Raw genomic sequence first — 15,281 nt, 5'->3', positions numbered from 1 at the left:
CTTGTTGTTTTAATGGAGGAGAAGCTTGCTTGGTATAAATGCTAGAGCAACCACTAAAGTAACGTTCAGTCTGTATAATACAAATGAAGGTGTCGAAACATAGTAGAAGTATTTTTGCAGTAAAAACATTATTGTACCAGTGATGAAAATCCAGGAAGATACTTTCCCGTTTGAATAGTATTTAACAAGAGTTGTAGGATTTTGAGACACAGTAGGTGTTGTGTCAGTTCATGCTCTATATGAGTGTATGGGTGTATGAATATAAATACACCGAAAATGTGGAACTCTAAGCGGGAAGGGCCTGGCAGAAGGACTGCGGAGCGTGAGCGAGGCTCAGCTCTGGCCGCGGGTTCAGGGAGCACGGGGGCGGCGCAGCCCCGTCCCGGGCGCAGCTCCTGTCCCGGGCCCCGGGCTCTCAGCCCCTGTCCCGGGCTCTCAGCCCCTGTCCCGGGCGCAGCCCCTGTCCCGGGCCCCGGGCTCTCAGCCCCTGTCCCGGGCTCTCAGCCCCTGTCCCGGGCGCAGCTCCTACGGTGCCATGCAATGGCTTACGCTGAAGCAGATTCAGCTTGGTCCCAAAGTGAAGCACATGCACATGGAACTCTCTGAATTGCACTGCAAAAACGTCTCAGAAAATCAAAAGATTTCATAATAATGGTCAGAAAGAGTAACCATTTGTTGCTGAGTATATGTTAAATGAGACTGGAAATCTCTCTTTATATCATAAAACATTTTTGAGTCAAGAAAATGTAGTACTAAAATGAGCTCAGACTGAGAGCAAGGGACAAGGAAAGTATCTCTTACAGAAAGACACAAGCAACATTGAACTCAATTACTGAAAGGTTGTAAATGCAGCATTTTCAACAGCAATGGTAAAGGCCAATTATTGCAAGTATGCATTTTGACCAATTTCCTTGTATGTCTCAACCAAAACATTCCCCACAATTGTTGTGGGGTATATATTTTAGTCAATGAGGTTTTGGATGATTGTGTTAAAATACAAATGTTAAAGAAAGTTATGATTAGAGTTTGACAATAAACAAGAAAAAGGAAAATAGTAAGTTTTATTAAAATCAGATGTTGTGCTCTTTCTTTTTTAATTGAAAGTTGTTGCCACTGAGAATAAATGAAAACTAGTTACTAAAACCCTTTAGCATGATGTTACATTGTGGGAAGCCTACTGTTATTTTTTTCAGGTCATCTCATGTTCCTATTGACTCTCTACAGACCATTTTCAGAATATCTAGATGTGCTTCTATATGTGATGGTATCAAACCAGTGTGTTCCCACAAGACCTAAGGAAACAGTGACAAAATTAACCCAGACCTCTATCTTAAAGTCTGTGTATATTGCATTTTTCTGGTTCAGAGTTGAAATTCAGTATTTGTAAGTAATTATCCTAAAAAGTAAGACTTTTTTTCCCCTCTGTTTACAAATATCTGAAGTACAAAGCATTTAAAACAGTTTTAAGATCTACGATATATTTAGGATAATTTCTTAAAAAGAAATCAGTGACTTCAGAGTAATTTTTCTATACAGTTGGAGTTTGCTGTCAGTACCATACACATCAACTTTATCCCCAAATAACACTCCAGTGAAACCTTCATCCAGTGATAATACAGGGTGCTTTCAGTCTTTATTGTGGTCAGTGGGGAACTTGAGTTTTTGAGCTCTTGGATCTTAGTTTTTTTTGCTACACTCTTATTAGAATAAGAGTCTTGAACAGAAAATGTTTGCAGTTGTGTCACAAAATTGCAAGAATAATTTTTTCTTTATATATTTGACTGAATCTTACGCTAAGTTTGCATTATTTTTATGGAAAGCATAGTAAGATGAAATATGAGGCTTTTAGGCTGATAGTGAGTTATTTACTATCAAATTTTCCGTTTTGTATAATTAACAATGAATAAAAAATAAAAATAACTAAATGCAGATCTAAGATGCACTTTAGAGGCAAAATATTTCAGTGTAAACTGACAGTAGCATAAATCAATGAGACAATTTTTGAACCACAAGCAGTATATATAAAAATATGTTAACTAAAGCAAGAACAAAAAAAACCCAACACAAAACCAAAAAAGGTTTAGAGCCAAGTGGGTTTTTTTTGTTGTTTTAATGTACAAGACAGTGCTTTTTTACTTCTTTCTTTTTTGATGGTTTGATATTAAACAAAATGAAGTGTTTTCTACTCCAGACCAGGTGTCAGGAAATTGGCTTTGCTTCTTAGTGCAGTTTAAAGGTTTCTTAATCAGTTTGTTAATGTGCACCAAATAATGCCTGTGGTATTCTGCAAACACAATATTCTGCAATTGCTAATGAAATCTTCTGAGATGATTCCTTAAAATTTTGCTTCCATTTTATATTTTTTAAAAATTGTGTTATTTTAAATTAGAAAAATACTGATAATATCAAACTTTCAAAAAAAATATTATTAAAACTTTGTACCATCTTTACCTTGAAGTTTCAAGTAGCCTCACTCTTCCTTTTCATGGCTTTTAATTCAATTAATTCAATTTTGAATGTTCTTATTCCATGTACCACACATTTTAGTAACATGACCCCCCCATTCTTGGTTAATTCCTTTGCTCCAAATGCAAGGCTGCTAATAAAATGCAGTAAGAAATGTTTCCCTGCCCGTTGCTGCTGCTGTAACATATATGCTGATGTAAAGCAGAAACTGAACAAAGTCACAATTTTCCTGAGATTAGAGGTAGCCAGGCTGGCTGTCTCCTCGCCTCCTGCTCCCCACTTCCAGCTCCGGGCCACCCCCACGCCACAGTTTAGATATTATTTGCTCTTTCGGGTCTCAGATTACGAGAGCAATTGATCTGCGTGACCTATTTTAGAAACTTTCACATTTGCTGGGGAAACCTAAACCAAATGTATCCCCTCAAGAGACAAATCAGTTGCAAACTGGCCGGTTGACGTGTGGAGGCAGCTGTGTGTCCCTGCCATCAATCCTGGGGGCACAGCTCCACCTCATGGCGTGCTGGGAACTCACCAGCAAATCCTTTAAAGAACAGTCTTCACACGTTTCAATTCAAGAGTTTCGGCTCCCGATTCAAACTTTGGTTTAATTTAATTGGTTTAATCTCTGTTGCATGTCACTGTACCAGCGAATTACATAATTTCATCTTTTGAAGGTTCCAGTGTCTGAAATGTAGAATCCAAGTAGCAGTACTTTAAAATCAAAAATCTTGTCAGTTCTTAGCAAGATCCAGCAAGAGCCTGAGTTGGTTCAGTGGGCTGACAGTGCTTAAAATATTACCTAGATAAAATATAACCAATCTGGGACCTGGCCTTTCCCATGTTCTATTTTTTAAAAGTTCATATATCTAAGCAAAGGTAGTTTGTACTGGAAAAGTTCTCTATAGGAGTCATTTCTGCATCAAAACCTTTGTATCTAGTTTTCAACTGTAATAGTTTAGGTAAGAGCCAAAACTCTTAATTTAAAATTTTATTTAATATAAATTGTGCTTCCATTTATAGTATCTATTCTGTTTGGGTTTTATTCCCCAGATTACTGAAAACACTTACCTTTGTTACATGCACAAACCATGGAAAATTTCCTTTTTTTTTTTTTTTTTTTCCTTTTAAATTTTTTTTTTAAATTATTTTTTCTAAATATGATTTAGACACTGGAAAAACAAGTTTATCTTCTTACACTAATTACTGTATCTCTTCCTAATACTGAGACTGAACAGAAACATCCAATTTCTGTTCTTCAGCTGATGTCTTACTGAAATTCAGAATTTCTCTTGAAATAGGCAATGGCTATGTTCGGCTTGACTGTATGTTTGAAATTGGAAACTTGATAGGTGTCTAGATACTAATATTATAACAATCTTAAATTCTCTGCTTTTTGCAAAGGGGCTTGTAGAATATAGTCACCTTTTCATGAATCTGTAGATGGAATCTATTTAGATAAGACATTAGAGATAATGTTTTTCAAACATATTTAGAAACTAAATGTAATTTTAAAATTGTTTTAAAAACAAATGTAATTTTGTTTAGTTTGGGTTTTTTTTCCCCTGTTTTTAGGGTTAATAAGGCACTATAGTCAGTAGTGCTTGTTAGTGCTGCTGAATCAACAGTAAATACCATGTCTCTCACGACTTTTACAAAAGCCTTTCTATTATGTGTTGGTTTTAAGTAATTTTTAAAGTTTCTTTTAACAAAGTACACCTTTCAAAAATTCAGTGGCAATACAGCACGAAGTGTAACAGTCAATTTTATATGGTAGGAAATAGTTGTGCATTGTTCTGATGGAAGAGTAAATTTGATAAAACGCTGTATTTGTTCAATGAAAATGACTATTCAGCACGGTTGAATTCTCTCCACAATATGTCACGGGAACCTACTCCAATCATTTTAATCGTAAACAATGCTGCTGCTTCTTGCAGTGGGTTAAATGCATGCAAATTGGAACCTACTGTTTCATGAGTGATCAATTCTTTGTTGGGAGTGGAAAGAAATGCTGTATGTATTGCTAAGAGACTGAGGAAGCGTAGTCAGCGTCTTCGTTCTAAAGTCTGTGCGTCTCACCAAGATGCTGCTTTGGAGGCAATGCTTTCCTGTTTCTCATCTTTATAAATAACTTAGGCTGCTCTGAAATCATTAGAAAAATCTCTAAACAGGGGAACATCTACCATTTCTAGTGCAGGCTCCAAGTATAAATAGAGCTGTGCATGCCACCTGTGGTAGCAGATGGCAGCCATTCACAGCTTCCTTTTGTGTTGGACCTGCATTAGATGCAATAATTGCTTTTATGTTTTAGTAAGAGTTGTTTAAAAAATCTATAGTGGCAGCAAACCACAGATATATGTATTATAGATAGTTTACAGTGAGGATCAAGTGCAAACTGGAACCTAAAGTCACTTCTAAAATGTTACATTACAAGCTTTAATGTGAATTTATAGTGTTTTTCACTTGCACGATGGTCATGCTTTTGTTTGCCACACAGTGGCAAACTGCTGCTGCTTTACTGTAAACCAGTTGGGTTTTCATGGTCAGAACTACACTTGGGAGTTCTTAAGTTATACCTGGAGTCTCCAGATTCAGTACCTGAGCTTAGGAGGTTATCATGTTGAATTTCTTAGGTTGTAATTAAATATACCTTATTGATTCATGGCAGATGCATCCTGTAGGAAGTTCCCTACTGGTACTATTCAGTTCCTGCCCTCCCTTGTGCTGTGGAGCTGAAATGAAAGAAACCAAGTCTTTCCAGAAGAGTAATTAAAAAAAAAAAAAAGTAATTTCAGTGTTTCGGGGTGTGGTATTGACCCTCAAGGGAGTGTCAGTGGGAATGAGAAGAGGGAGAGCCTGGTCCTAGGTGGTCTTCACTGTTAGAAGGAAGACAACCCACTGTATTCCAGTAGTGAACAGAAGCTCAAGATGCTGTTGCTATAATGATAAAACTGGTGCTCACAATATTGTGAGGGAAGGTATTTTATTCCACTGATTCTCCTAGAAATGTCAGTTATGTGGAAATTCAGCAGTGTTCTTCCCTGTGAGATAAGTGTAGTCTTTAGTGCAAGAATGCTACAGCTACGAAGGGCCTTTCACTGAGCCCTCCTATCCCTGGGGGGTGAGGGGAGGGAAGGAAATAATTTCTTTATTTCAGGGTTAATGGAAAGGCTTATTTCTCTGCTCCAGACTTTGAGAGAAAGAAAGCCAGTTTCCAGATGCAAAGAATGAGAACCATGGCGAGAGGCCAATACTCAGATGTGTTTGTGCTTCTTCAAATTGCTTTCATCTATCCTTTTGACACCTGTGGCAACTATTGGTATAAATGTTTTGAAAACGGGCACGTAGAGCAAATTGGAAGTTGCAGTTATGATGGATGGGTAAATGGAGTGGAAAAATGGATGTGCTGAAATGCAAGTGGGATTTAAAATTCTACTAGATCTACCTGAAAGATTAATTGGAGAAGATACATAAATTTATCCCAGAAGCAGTGGAAACCAGGATGAGGAAGACAAACTGGCCGAGAAAACTGTTGCAGAAGGGAAGACATTTTACAGAAATAAAGTTAGGTTTGGCCAAATTCACGATGATTTGCTAATGATATTAAAACCCTCCTAAAGTTAAAATATTCCTTAGCTATTTTAATAAAATTAGCAAAAAATGTGGATTTGTCATGCAACTGGAGTATAGTTGGGGAATAGTTTAGTCATGGACTCTAGACTAAATTAATAAGGAAAAAGCCATGGACCAGTGGGGTAAAAGCAAGATACACACTTGGAACTAGAAAAATAGTAGGAAAAAAAGGTGTTTCCAGCAGAAATAGTTACAAAGTAACCAACACCAGTGAATGCCTTTCTAGTAATCTGCATTGGAAATGGATGGATACAAACTGGAACAAGTTTGGAAACCCAGAGGAAACCTCTGGGTTCAGCAACTTCAGAACTGTTTCGTGAGAAGGAACTAAAAGCTTGGGGTCATTTGTCTGGGCTACAAAAGATAGATAGATACATAGATACATAGATACAATTACTGACAGTAAAGTCAAAAACACAGGCAGGGAGGGTAGTAGACCCTTAAGGGAAAGGTCAATTTTGAAGCAAGAACAGATGGATGGAAGTTGGTAATCAGTAAACCTAGAAATTAGACAAGTTCTTATTTTTAATAAGAGCAATAGGATTATAATAAAACCTCTCAGTTGTAATAGGGAGAAGCTTTATTACCTTTAGGCTGAAGCTTGATGACTTTCCAAAGAGTGTATGGTGGGCCTCTGATAACCTCAGAATAACTGCAAGTTGTTGACCCTGGAGATATCTTCAAGATTTATGTTTGTATGATCAGGGATATTTTGTGTCTACAGAAAATCAAGCATAATACAAAAAAAACAATGAATTTTTAAAAATAAAATTAATATTCTCTCCCTTTAATGCTAGCGAGACCTTTTTAATAAAAAATGTTAATTTTGTTCATACGGTTGTGACAAATTTAATTCAAAGCAATGCCAGTAGTACATGGTAACAAAAGGCAAAAGAAATATCAGCAGTGCAGAATTGCAGAAGATGCTGTTAGAATTTGAGGGAAACTAGAACAAGAAGTCTCACTTCTGATGCAAATCTTGGGAACTAAGAGCTTGATGTGAGTATGGGCATAATGGTGTCATTCTAAATTCATGAAAATAGCTTTACAAATGAAGGAGAGGCAAAGTGGGGTCAGTGCAATTCAAACACATGATGACAATTTTAGCCTAAATAGAATGCTCTTTGTGACTAGATGAATTAATTACTGTAAGACAGTGTTCTTGCTTGTCATTCTGATTCTTTCTGCTTGTTAATCACTCCTAAATTGTAGCTATTGCAGCAATATTAAAATTTATTGCTTACAAAATTTTGCTTATCTGTTTTCTAGTTCAGTGTTTTCTCATGCTTTAATGTAAATGTTTTGAAATGTTTCTTACTTTACATTTGTTTTGTCCTCTGTACTACTTTCTGCCTATTAAGTATTATTGTTCCATTGGAACACTGTATAACTGTTTTAAATGTTTTGCTTTCATAGACAAGCTTGATTTACCTAGTCAGCAAATTTGATGACATACCAAGTCTGAGCTGAGAAAGAGGTTACTGTGCAAATAATAAGTTAACATGGCAATGAGAAGGAACAAGTGTAGAATGGTTTAGCTTACTCTTTGGGCCTCATTGGTCTTGTAGGAATTGCCCTATTTCCCTTCTTACTCTGTATAATGGTGCTAACACACTTTAGGAAACTCCTGAAGGTACTGACAGAACTCAGTTTGCTATGAATTGGATGAAATTTCCTGTGTTAATCACACAAAAAACTTGAAACATGAAAACAGGGAAAATCCTTATCCAGTATGATGAATTGTAGTAAAACTGAAACAGAGCAAATAATAATAGGGAAATGGAGGCTTATTTATTTGCACAAGGAAACACCTTGAGTTGTAAAAATTACTGTGGTCTTACTAAGTACATTTTTTTCCTTGCATTTTTTTTAAAAGACCTGCTTTTGAAAAAAAATAATTGGGGGAATTAATCTTCTATTTATCCAAACTATTCTGTGTTCTTTCTCTGTGATTTTTTTTGTTTGTGTAATTACAAAGATCATTTGCATGAAAATAGGATTTTAAGACTTGAACAGTTTCTGATGCTTTTTCCCAGATACATGGAGTAAACCGTATTTATTGTAAACTAAAACAACTATTGTTTTGTAAAATTCCTTGCATGCTTTTTTTACAGTGAATTATTAATTAATATTTGAGAATATAGTTTAAAAAGTTTCCTCTACATACCTTGGAAAATATATACTGCTAATGTATAGAATTCTCTTCCCCCTTCCCATCATGTCTTCTCATTTCTCTGGCAAATTAAGCTACACTTCTTGTAGTTCCTCCATTCTCTAAAATAAGCAGCATCTTATGCTACACCAAATCTTTTAAATCAGACTGAAGTTTGCAAAAGTTGTTTCAGATTTTTTTTCTTTTTTTGGCTTTCCAAACGACCTTTGTAAAGATTTCTTAAAAAAGAAAATAAAATGATTTATAGTAAAAGTTATCCAGAGTAAGGTGGAAATTCAGAAATGGAAATTTGATTAAGATGTATGATCTGGCAAAATTTACTAATGATTATCAGATGGAAGAGATACTACTTTAGTTTGGGCACAAACTGGTCACTGTGTTATGGCAAAAGTAGAAGGGAGAGGGTCAGTACTTTGCCATACAAGTTTTGATAGCTGAACTGGAATATGTGTGTCTTATCAGTAAAGAGTTTAAAAATTTCTTGTGTGGTCTTCCAAAATGAATTTATTTCCGAAGTGTACATTAAATTCTGGAGTCACTAAATTCTGGATTGACAATTTAGATAATGTTTTGTGTTACCTTGTTTAATATTTTTAATGTTTAATATTATAGTTATATTTACTGTTTAGTTTATGCTTTTGGGAAGAAAAGCTGGACCTTCATACAACAGATCTTTTTTAGATTATTTTTATGTATTGACTGCTTGGAAAATGTGAAAATTCTAGTATAAAAGAGTAAATTTTATTATTCTATTTAACTATAGAATAAAAATTTTATGAATTCACATTTGAAGTGTGGAATACTGAACTTTAAACAAAATAGTTATCTGAAAACTAATTATGGTTTCAATTCATTTAGATTTCTCATATTGGGAAGCTGAAAGATTTTCTTCTACAACACAGAAAGGATTACATTAATGCTTACAGGTATGTGTGTACTGTGATTTATCTATTTATTTATTTATCTTAATGCTTATAAAGTGAACACCTTAAAAACCTATAGGCATAATGACTAAAATCAAAACAGAGATTGTTATTAATTGGCTCACGGTAAACCACTATAAGATGAAGAATAGTGCTGTCACAAGAAAATGGTGAACCTGAATGAAATGAGACTCAGAATTTGAAAATTATTTCTGGCTCTTAGGGGTGAGTTCTGACAGAAAATAACCTGGCAGTCAAAGTCCCACACCTTTTAAGGACCTGCAGAGTAAGTTTCTGAAGGGGTTCCTGAGACAGCAGGGTAATCCAGGTTTTTCTTTTATTCTGTCATACTAAACCTACCTGTTATCCCAAAGTATACAGTCAGTAGCATCAGCAGGTCCTGGAGGGCAGTGATGCAAACTCCTCAGACTCTGGAATGTGAATTCCTGATGAAGGACACCAGTGAGGAGATGGTGTCAGGGGGCAGCAGCACAAGATTAGTTTTTCTGTAATAAAAACCGTAGGCTTCAGCTCTGGTAGTTAGTGTGAAGAAAGTTTTGATTCTCTTCAGCTACTAGGAAGCATTCAAAACTACTGTATCTGCCTACTTGCTGGTAACTTTAGTAGTAGGATTTTTAGAAGATTAATATACAAATTTACAAGTTGGTGTTTGTAGGAAAAAAATAGTATCTTCTGGTCTGCAGGTACTAAATCAAGTTACCCTTAGATCTAAATGTTACTGCAGCTTGTATTTAGGTGAACTGAGTACAAATAATTGTAAAATCTGAGAAATGTAAAACTTGCTTTTTATAGAAGTTTTGTTATATGCAAACTGAGTGAGTCAGCCCTGTCTGCATTCCAGTTCTGCCACCAGCCCTAAGCTGAGCTGTTGCTCCAATCAAGGTAGATAAAATGCAGCCTAAAATCATTTTGGGTTAAAAGCTTCATAGATACCACATTAAAGTTCTATCCAGACAGATTTCCTTTCCCTTTTTCCTTATGGAAAAGACCAAAAGAATAGATGAGCCATCTGCTATTCCTTAGGGTCAGTCCGTATTGGAGGAACTATTTTTCTGAAAAACGACTTCTAGGCCTGAAATGGTCTGTCACAGTAATAGCAATACTGCCTCATCAGTGAAATCGAAGTGCATTCTGTGTAAGTTACCAAAAGACTTCTGGCACTCTTTTTTGTCTCCACAAGAGTTTAAAAGCTGTATTTTGTTGTTTTGAAAGTGAAACTGATGCCTTAGGTTTTAATGTTCATATTTTTCAAATCCTGCACTGCCCAGTGGGTAACTCTGAAGTTTCTTGTAGCCTGTTAACTTCTGCTCTCTCGTGCTAGGTAGACATAACAAAGCCTCTCCAGGCCTGCTCTCCAAGGACACCCAGACCATCCTAAGCCCAAAACGTAAACCAAAGCCTCCAAAGGGAGGGGGCAAGCTTGGGGAAACTACATCATTAACTGAAGCTTTAACTGGAGAATTAACCCTGATATACAAATGAACCAAACTTATAAAAGTGTGAAGAACTCGTGACCTGTTGTCCATCTTGGAAGTAGCTTCCGGCTCCCCAGGGGGTACCTTTGAAGGCCCTTCAAATAAATACCTACCTTTATTCCCTTTTTCTTGTCTAGTGTCTGGTTTTAGATGGCCTCTCAAGGCATCAAAACAAAAAATGTAAGATGGCTTATTTTGTTAGTGAGAGGCCATATTCATGGTCAGTGCTGGTGAAAATGCTGCTTGGGGTGTGCACAGTTCTGTGTGTGAGGTGGATGGGAGATGCTTTCCCAAGGAGCAAGCAGAAGTAGTGCACAGCTCCGTGGCTCTCTGCTCATCAGTGCCTGTTGGCATAGCGCATAAACAACACTAGGTGGAGCCAGCAGTTTAATACTGACATAACTGAGTGTACTCTGAAAACTTCGTATACATGCAGAGGTGGAGAAACTGCAAATAATTGCAGTAAGAGCAGTCAGTGGTGGTTAAATTTTGGGTAGTGTTTGTATTTTATTAACAGTAGTGTACATAAAATGGAAGTGGTTAGAGTAAAAATGTGTCCTGGTTATTCTGATTTCTAGAAACTTTTAATGTTCTTTTTGTAAATGCTGTTGCAACAAGTTATTATGGTAATTCTCAGTGCTTTTCACCTTCCTCTCCCACCACCCAAGTCTTCATTAAGGAGAGGAAAGAAGTGTCATTTCCTTTATTAAACCATAAAATAATCCTGCAGATCTCATCTGCGATCGCAGTTGATTCTGTCCTTAATAGTCAAACTTAAATTGTTTATGTTTATTTTGACATAAAAATGTCAAATTCCATATAGATTACCTGTGCTGTTCTACTTCATGGATGCAAAGAACATCATAGCATCCATGCTGTCAGTCTTACAGTCTTAGCAAATGCCTCACTCACTCAAGACAGCAGTTTTAATAACTCTAATACTCAAGTAATGGGGACAGTTTTTGAGCAATTTGAGCAATACTAAAAGGCTGTTCTGAAATGTATGTAGGAGATGTCAGATTTCATGAACAAAATTACTACTGTGTATTTTGTCAGTCCTGCTGTTGGTTTTCCCAAGTATAGCACAATGTGTTGGTGAAATTGAGCTTTTGAGTTAACAAGTCATATTATTGAATGTCTTTTAAAATTTCTTCATCATGCACTGCATTGAGGTTCTTGATTGCTTCTTTGACCTTACCTTTGAAGACTATGAATTCTTTAATAATGGAGTTTTTATTTTTGGCATACATGAAATATCCTGCTACAGAGGGTATGTCTTTAATTCATTTTTAGAGGAAAATTTTTAGTAATGAGAAAGTCAGTTGAAATAAGGGTTATTTGAAACCAAGGCCCTGACCTATTTTATCAAACTTTAGCTATTTAACTGAAATACCTTAATTGAATTAGTAATTGCTTATTCACCTTCTTTCTTCTTGATTATGACTATTACCTACAAAATATCAAAGTGGCAAAACACATGACATTCTTGGTGTAGTGATCTAAGCTTGCTGGCTTACAGGCCACTGCACCTTTATCCTCTTCTCTTTATTAGGATTTATTTCCTTTCTCTTACATGTAGGGTTTTTGCCTACTGTGATACGGAATTTTTGGTCATGGTTTAACCCCAGCTGGCAGCTCAGGCCTGCAGAGCTGCTCACTCACTGCGGGGTGGGGGAGAGAATCAGAAGAGTAAAAGTGGGAAAACTCATGGTTTTAGATAAAGGCAGCTTAATAGGGAAAGAAAAAGCCGCGTGCACAAGCAAAGCAAAGCAAGGAATTGATTCACCATGGGTGGGCAGGTGTTCAGCCATCCCCGGGAAAGCAGGGCTGCATCACACGTAACAGTGAACTGGAAAGACAAATGTCAAATATTTCCACCCTTCCTCTTTTCTACCCCCAGCTGTATATGCTGAGCATGATGCCGTATGATCTGGGATATCTCTGTGGTCAGTTGGGGTCAGCTGTCCTGGATGTGTCCCCTCCCAATTCCTTGTGCACCCCCAGCCTCCTCACTGGTGGGGTGGGATGCAGAGCAGGAAAGGCATTGGCTCTGTGTAAGCACTGCCCAGCAATAACAAAAACATCCCTGAGTTATCAGCATTGTTTCCAACACAAAACAAAAACACAACCCTGTACTTGATGCTGGGAAGAAAATTAACCCTATCCCAAGCGAAACCAGTGCACAAAGTTGATCACTGTTTCTGGAAAGGAGAGGTCAGGGACTCTTGAGTCCTGAAATTGTTAACAAGATGTGGGTACTTTTTCATTTTTTCTTATTGAACAATAACTGCTTTCAGATGAGGATTTCAGATGAGGTCCCATTTTTAGTGAATTGGCTGCTATACATTCTGTATTCTTCCTCTCAGTCCGTTTGCTGTAATGTGTTGCTGTGCTGCTTTTTACACTGTGCTAGGAGAGATCCTGTCTTCAGTCTTTGGTAACTTCTCTGATGTCTCATCTGTGAACAACTTGCACCTTTGCTTTTCATCATCAGCTCCTTCATGTTTTTGATCACTGAGCCATCAAGACAGTTCATATGTTTGTGTTAAGTATAGTTCAAGGAACTAGCTGTAGTACCCTAACACTTGGGAATTTGAAATGATCCTCTTGGGATTCTTTCACAGCCATCAATTTCTCTGAAGGCTCTTTCAAGGTTTGAGCAGTTTAAAGACCAGTCATTATTCCTACTGTTTTAATGAGACATTGGAAAGGAATTGAGAGAGTTCTAGATTCTGATCACAGAACACCTCAAAAGAAAAATATTTGGGAGAAGAGCTTTCCATCTGGGAATATTAGACATCTAGTTAAGTGTGTTTTGCAACTGCAGAGGTACTTGTGTCGTTGATCAGTGTAGTTTAGGTGACTTCTGAATAGAAATGTCACTTTTTCCACCAGAAAGCTGCATGGGTGGCTTTTGATGTATCTTCGTTACATGCTTCTGTGGTCCTTCTGTGCAATTAAGTGTTTGAACATTTGTTGTTAATTGCAAATAATATACCCTGAAAAAATTATTTACAAATTATCTTTCTGTCTTAAAAAATAATGTTGGAGCCCAGTAATTATGCCTCCTGTCCTAGCATTTATCTATCTTAAGCATTTCTCTATCTCAAGGCAATAAATCCTTTGCCACTTAATAGAAAATCATTGAATGCTTACACAGCATTTTGTAGAGAGTGTTTCCTTGTATTTAACAGTAAAAGAAGTAGCCATTAAAGAACTCTAAAAATAGTGTTTTACTGACTCTTATACAATGCCAGGCTGCATTCTTGTCTTGACTTAATCACATTTTTACAGGAAGCAAGGCTTGCATTTTCATATTGAGGTAGTAAAACATGTAGATGATCGGTAAAGACTTTCTTCCTGGAGGAGTGTATTTTTGTGTTCTTCAGGGAATTCTTTTCAAATTATTTATCTTCTTTCTTTGCACTGAATTCATATATCACATTTCAGAAATAGTAATTTTTAATAGTAGCACTCTGGAATTTCTGAGCAATATTTAAAAAAACTGAGAATACCAATTTAGGTATGCCTGTATTGCCTATTTTAGTACCTGAAGCTTCCAACCAGAATTAAAACAACTGTGTAAAAGTTGTGGAATGTTTTGTCATTTGAGTGACAACCTTTTAGCTTGGATTTATGTCAGACAGCATTTGGATGGAAGAAGGCAGTTAGTGAAAATGCACAAAACTTTCTTAAGTAAGAAATCAAACAATTTACAATACACTAGATGCCCAAAGGGAAGAATGTGACTCCTGTATTTGCCACCAACGTTATACATACACATATGTGAACTTAACACATGGGGAGTGTTTCTGTGTGGATTTGCAAGGCAGTATGTGCAGGTGGTAAGTTGGGCAAATCTCTATTATTTTACAACTCATTTATTTCTGCTTATTGCTTCTCTCTCTTTTGTAATACACTGCTGGAGGAAAATGAAATTTTTCTTCTTGATTTGTAATCTTTATTGGATTAGTATGCAGAAGTTATTTTATGCACCAGCAGAATTACTAACTCTAAAAGCTGATGTAACATCAACTTTGTTTCCTTGTGCTTTGCCAGCAAAATAGGATCATAGAAATGTTAGGCTAGAAGGAGCATGGCTGAAACACCTGAAAAGAGAATGATTAGTGTTTTGCTTGCTTTTAAATATTTCTTACAGTGGAGATTTCGTATTCTCACTCTGCTTTTTCCTGTTTCCATATCCATGTTACTAGAATAATGAATCTCATTGTAATGATGACTTTTTATGCAACAACATGTTGTTGTTGTGTTTGGTTTATGATCCAGTATGATCCCAAATGACTTTCTGAAGAACTGTTGCCTAATCAGTTGTTCCCCATTCTCTGTGGGTTCAGATAATTGTTCTTGCTGCAGCAAAGAGCTTCTGACCATTCCTTATTAAAATTCTTCATGTCATTTCTCCAGGCAGTGTTGTTTTGAATTGAAGTCTTGTTCTCCTGATACAGTTTTAATTTGCTTAACTTTATGCCTCTGAAAGTTTAGTAAGTATATACTCCATTCTGCTGAGTTGTTAATGAAAGTATTAAATGGCATCAGATTCGGGACAAAATCCTGTGGAGCACAACTCAGTGT

General features: G+C 36.5%; 1 protein-coding gene across 1 annotated transcript in view; it reads left to right on the top strand.

Annotated features, from left to right (window-relative positions):
* STX18 (syntaxin 18) overlaps positions 1–15,281 on the top strand; it is a 60,167-nt gene that overhangs the window by 24,711 nt on the left and 20,175 nt on the right. Inside the window, exon 2 of the mRNA XM_069014455.1 lies at positions 9,128–9,195. Within this exon, the coding sequence (XP_068870556.1) occupies positions 9,128–9,195 (68 nt within the window). The remainder of the gene's footprint in view (positions 1–9,127; positions 9,196–15,281) is intronic.

The sequence above is a fragment of the Aphelocoma coerulescens genome, chromosome 4 (genome assembly GCF_041296385.1).
Source record: "Aphelocoma coerulescens isolate FSJ_1873_10779 chromosome 4, UR_Acoe_1.0, whole genome shotgun sequence".
Taxonomy (NCBI): domain Eukaryota; kingdom Metazoa; phylum Chordata; class Aves; order Passeriformes; family Corvidae; genus Aphelocoma; species Aphelocoma coerulescens.
The sequence above is the reverse complement of the archived record's forward strand: the minus strand, read 5'-3'. Positions and strand labels throughout refer to the sequence as shown.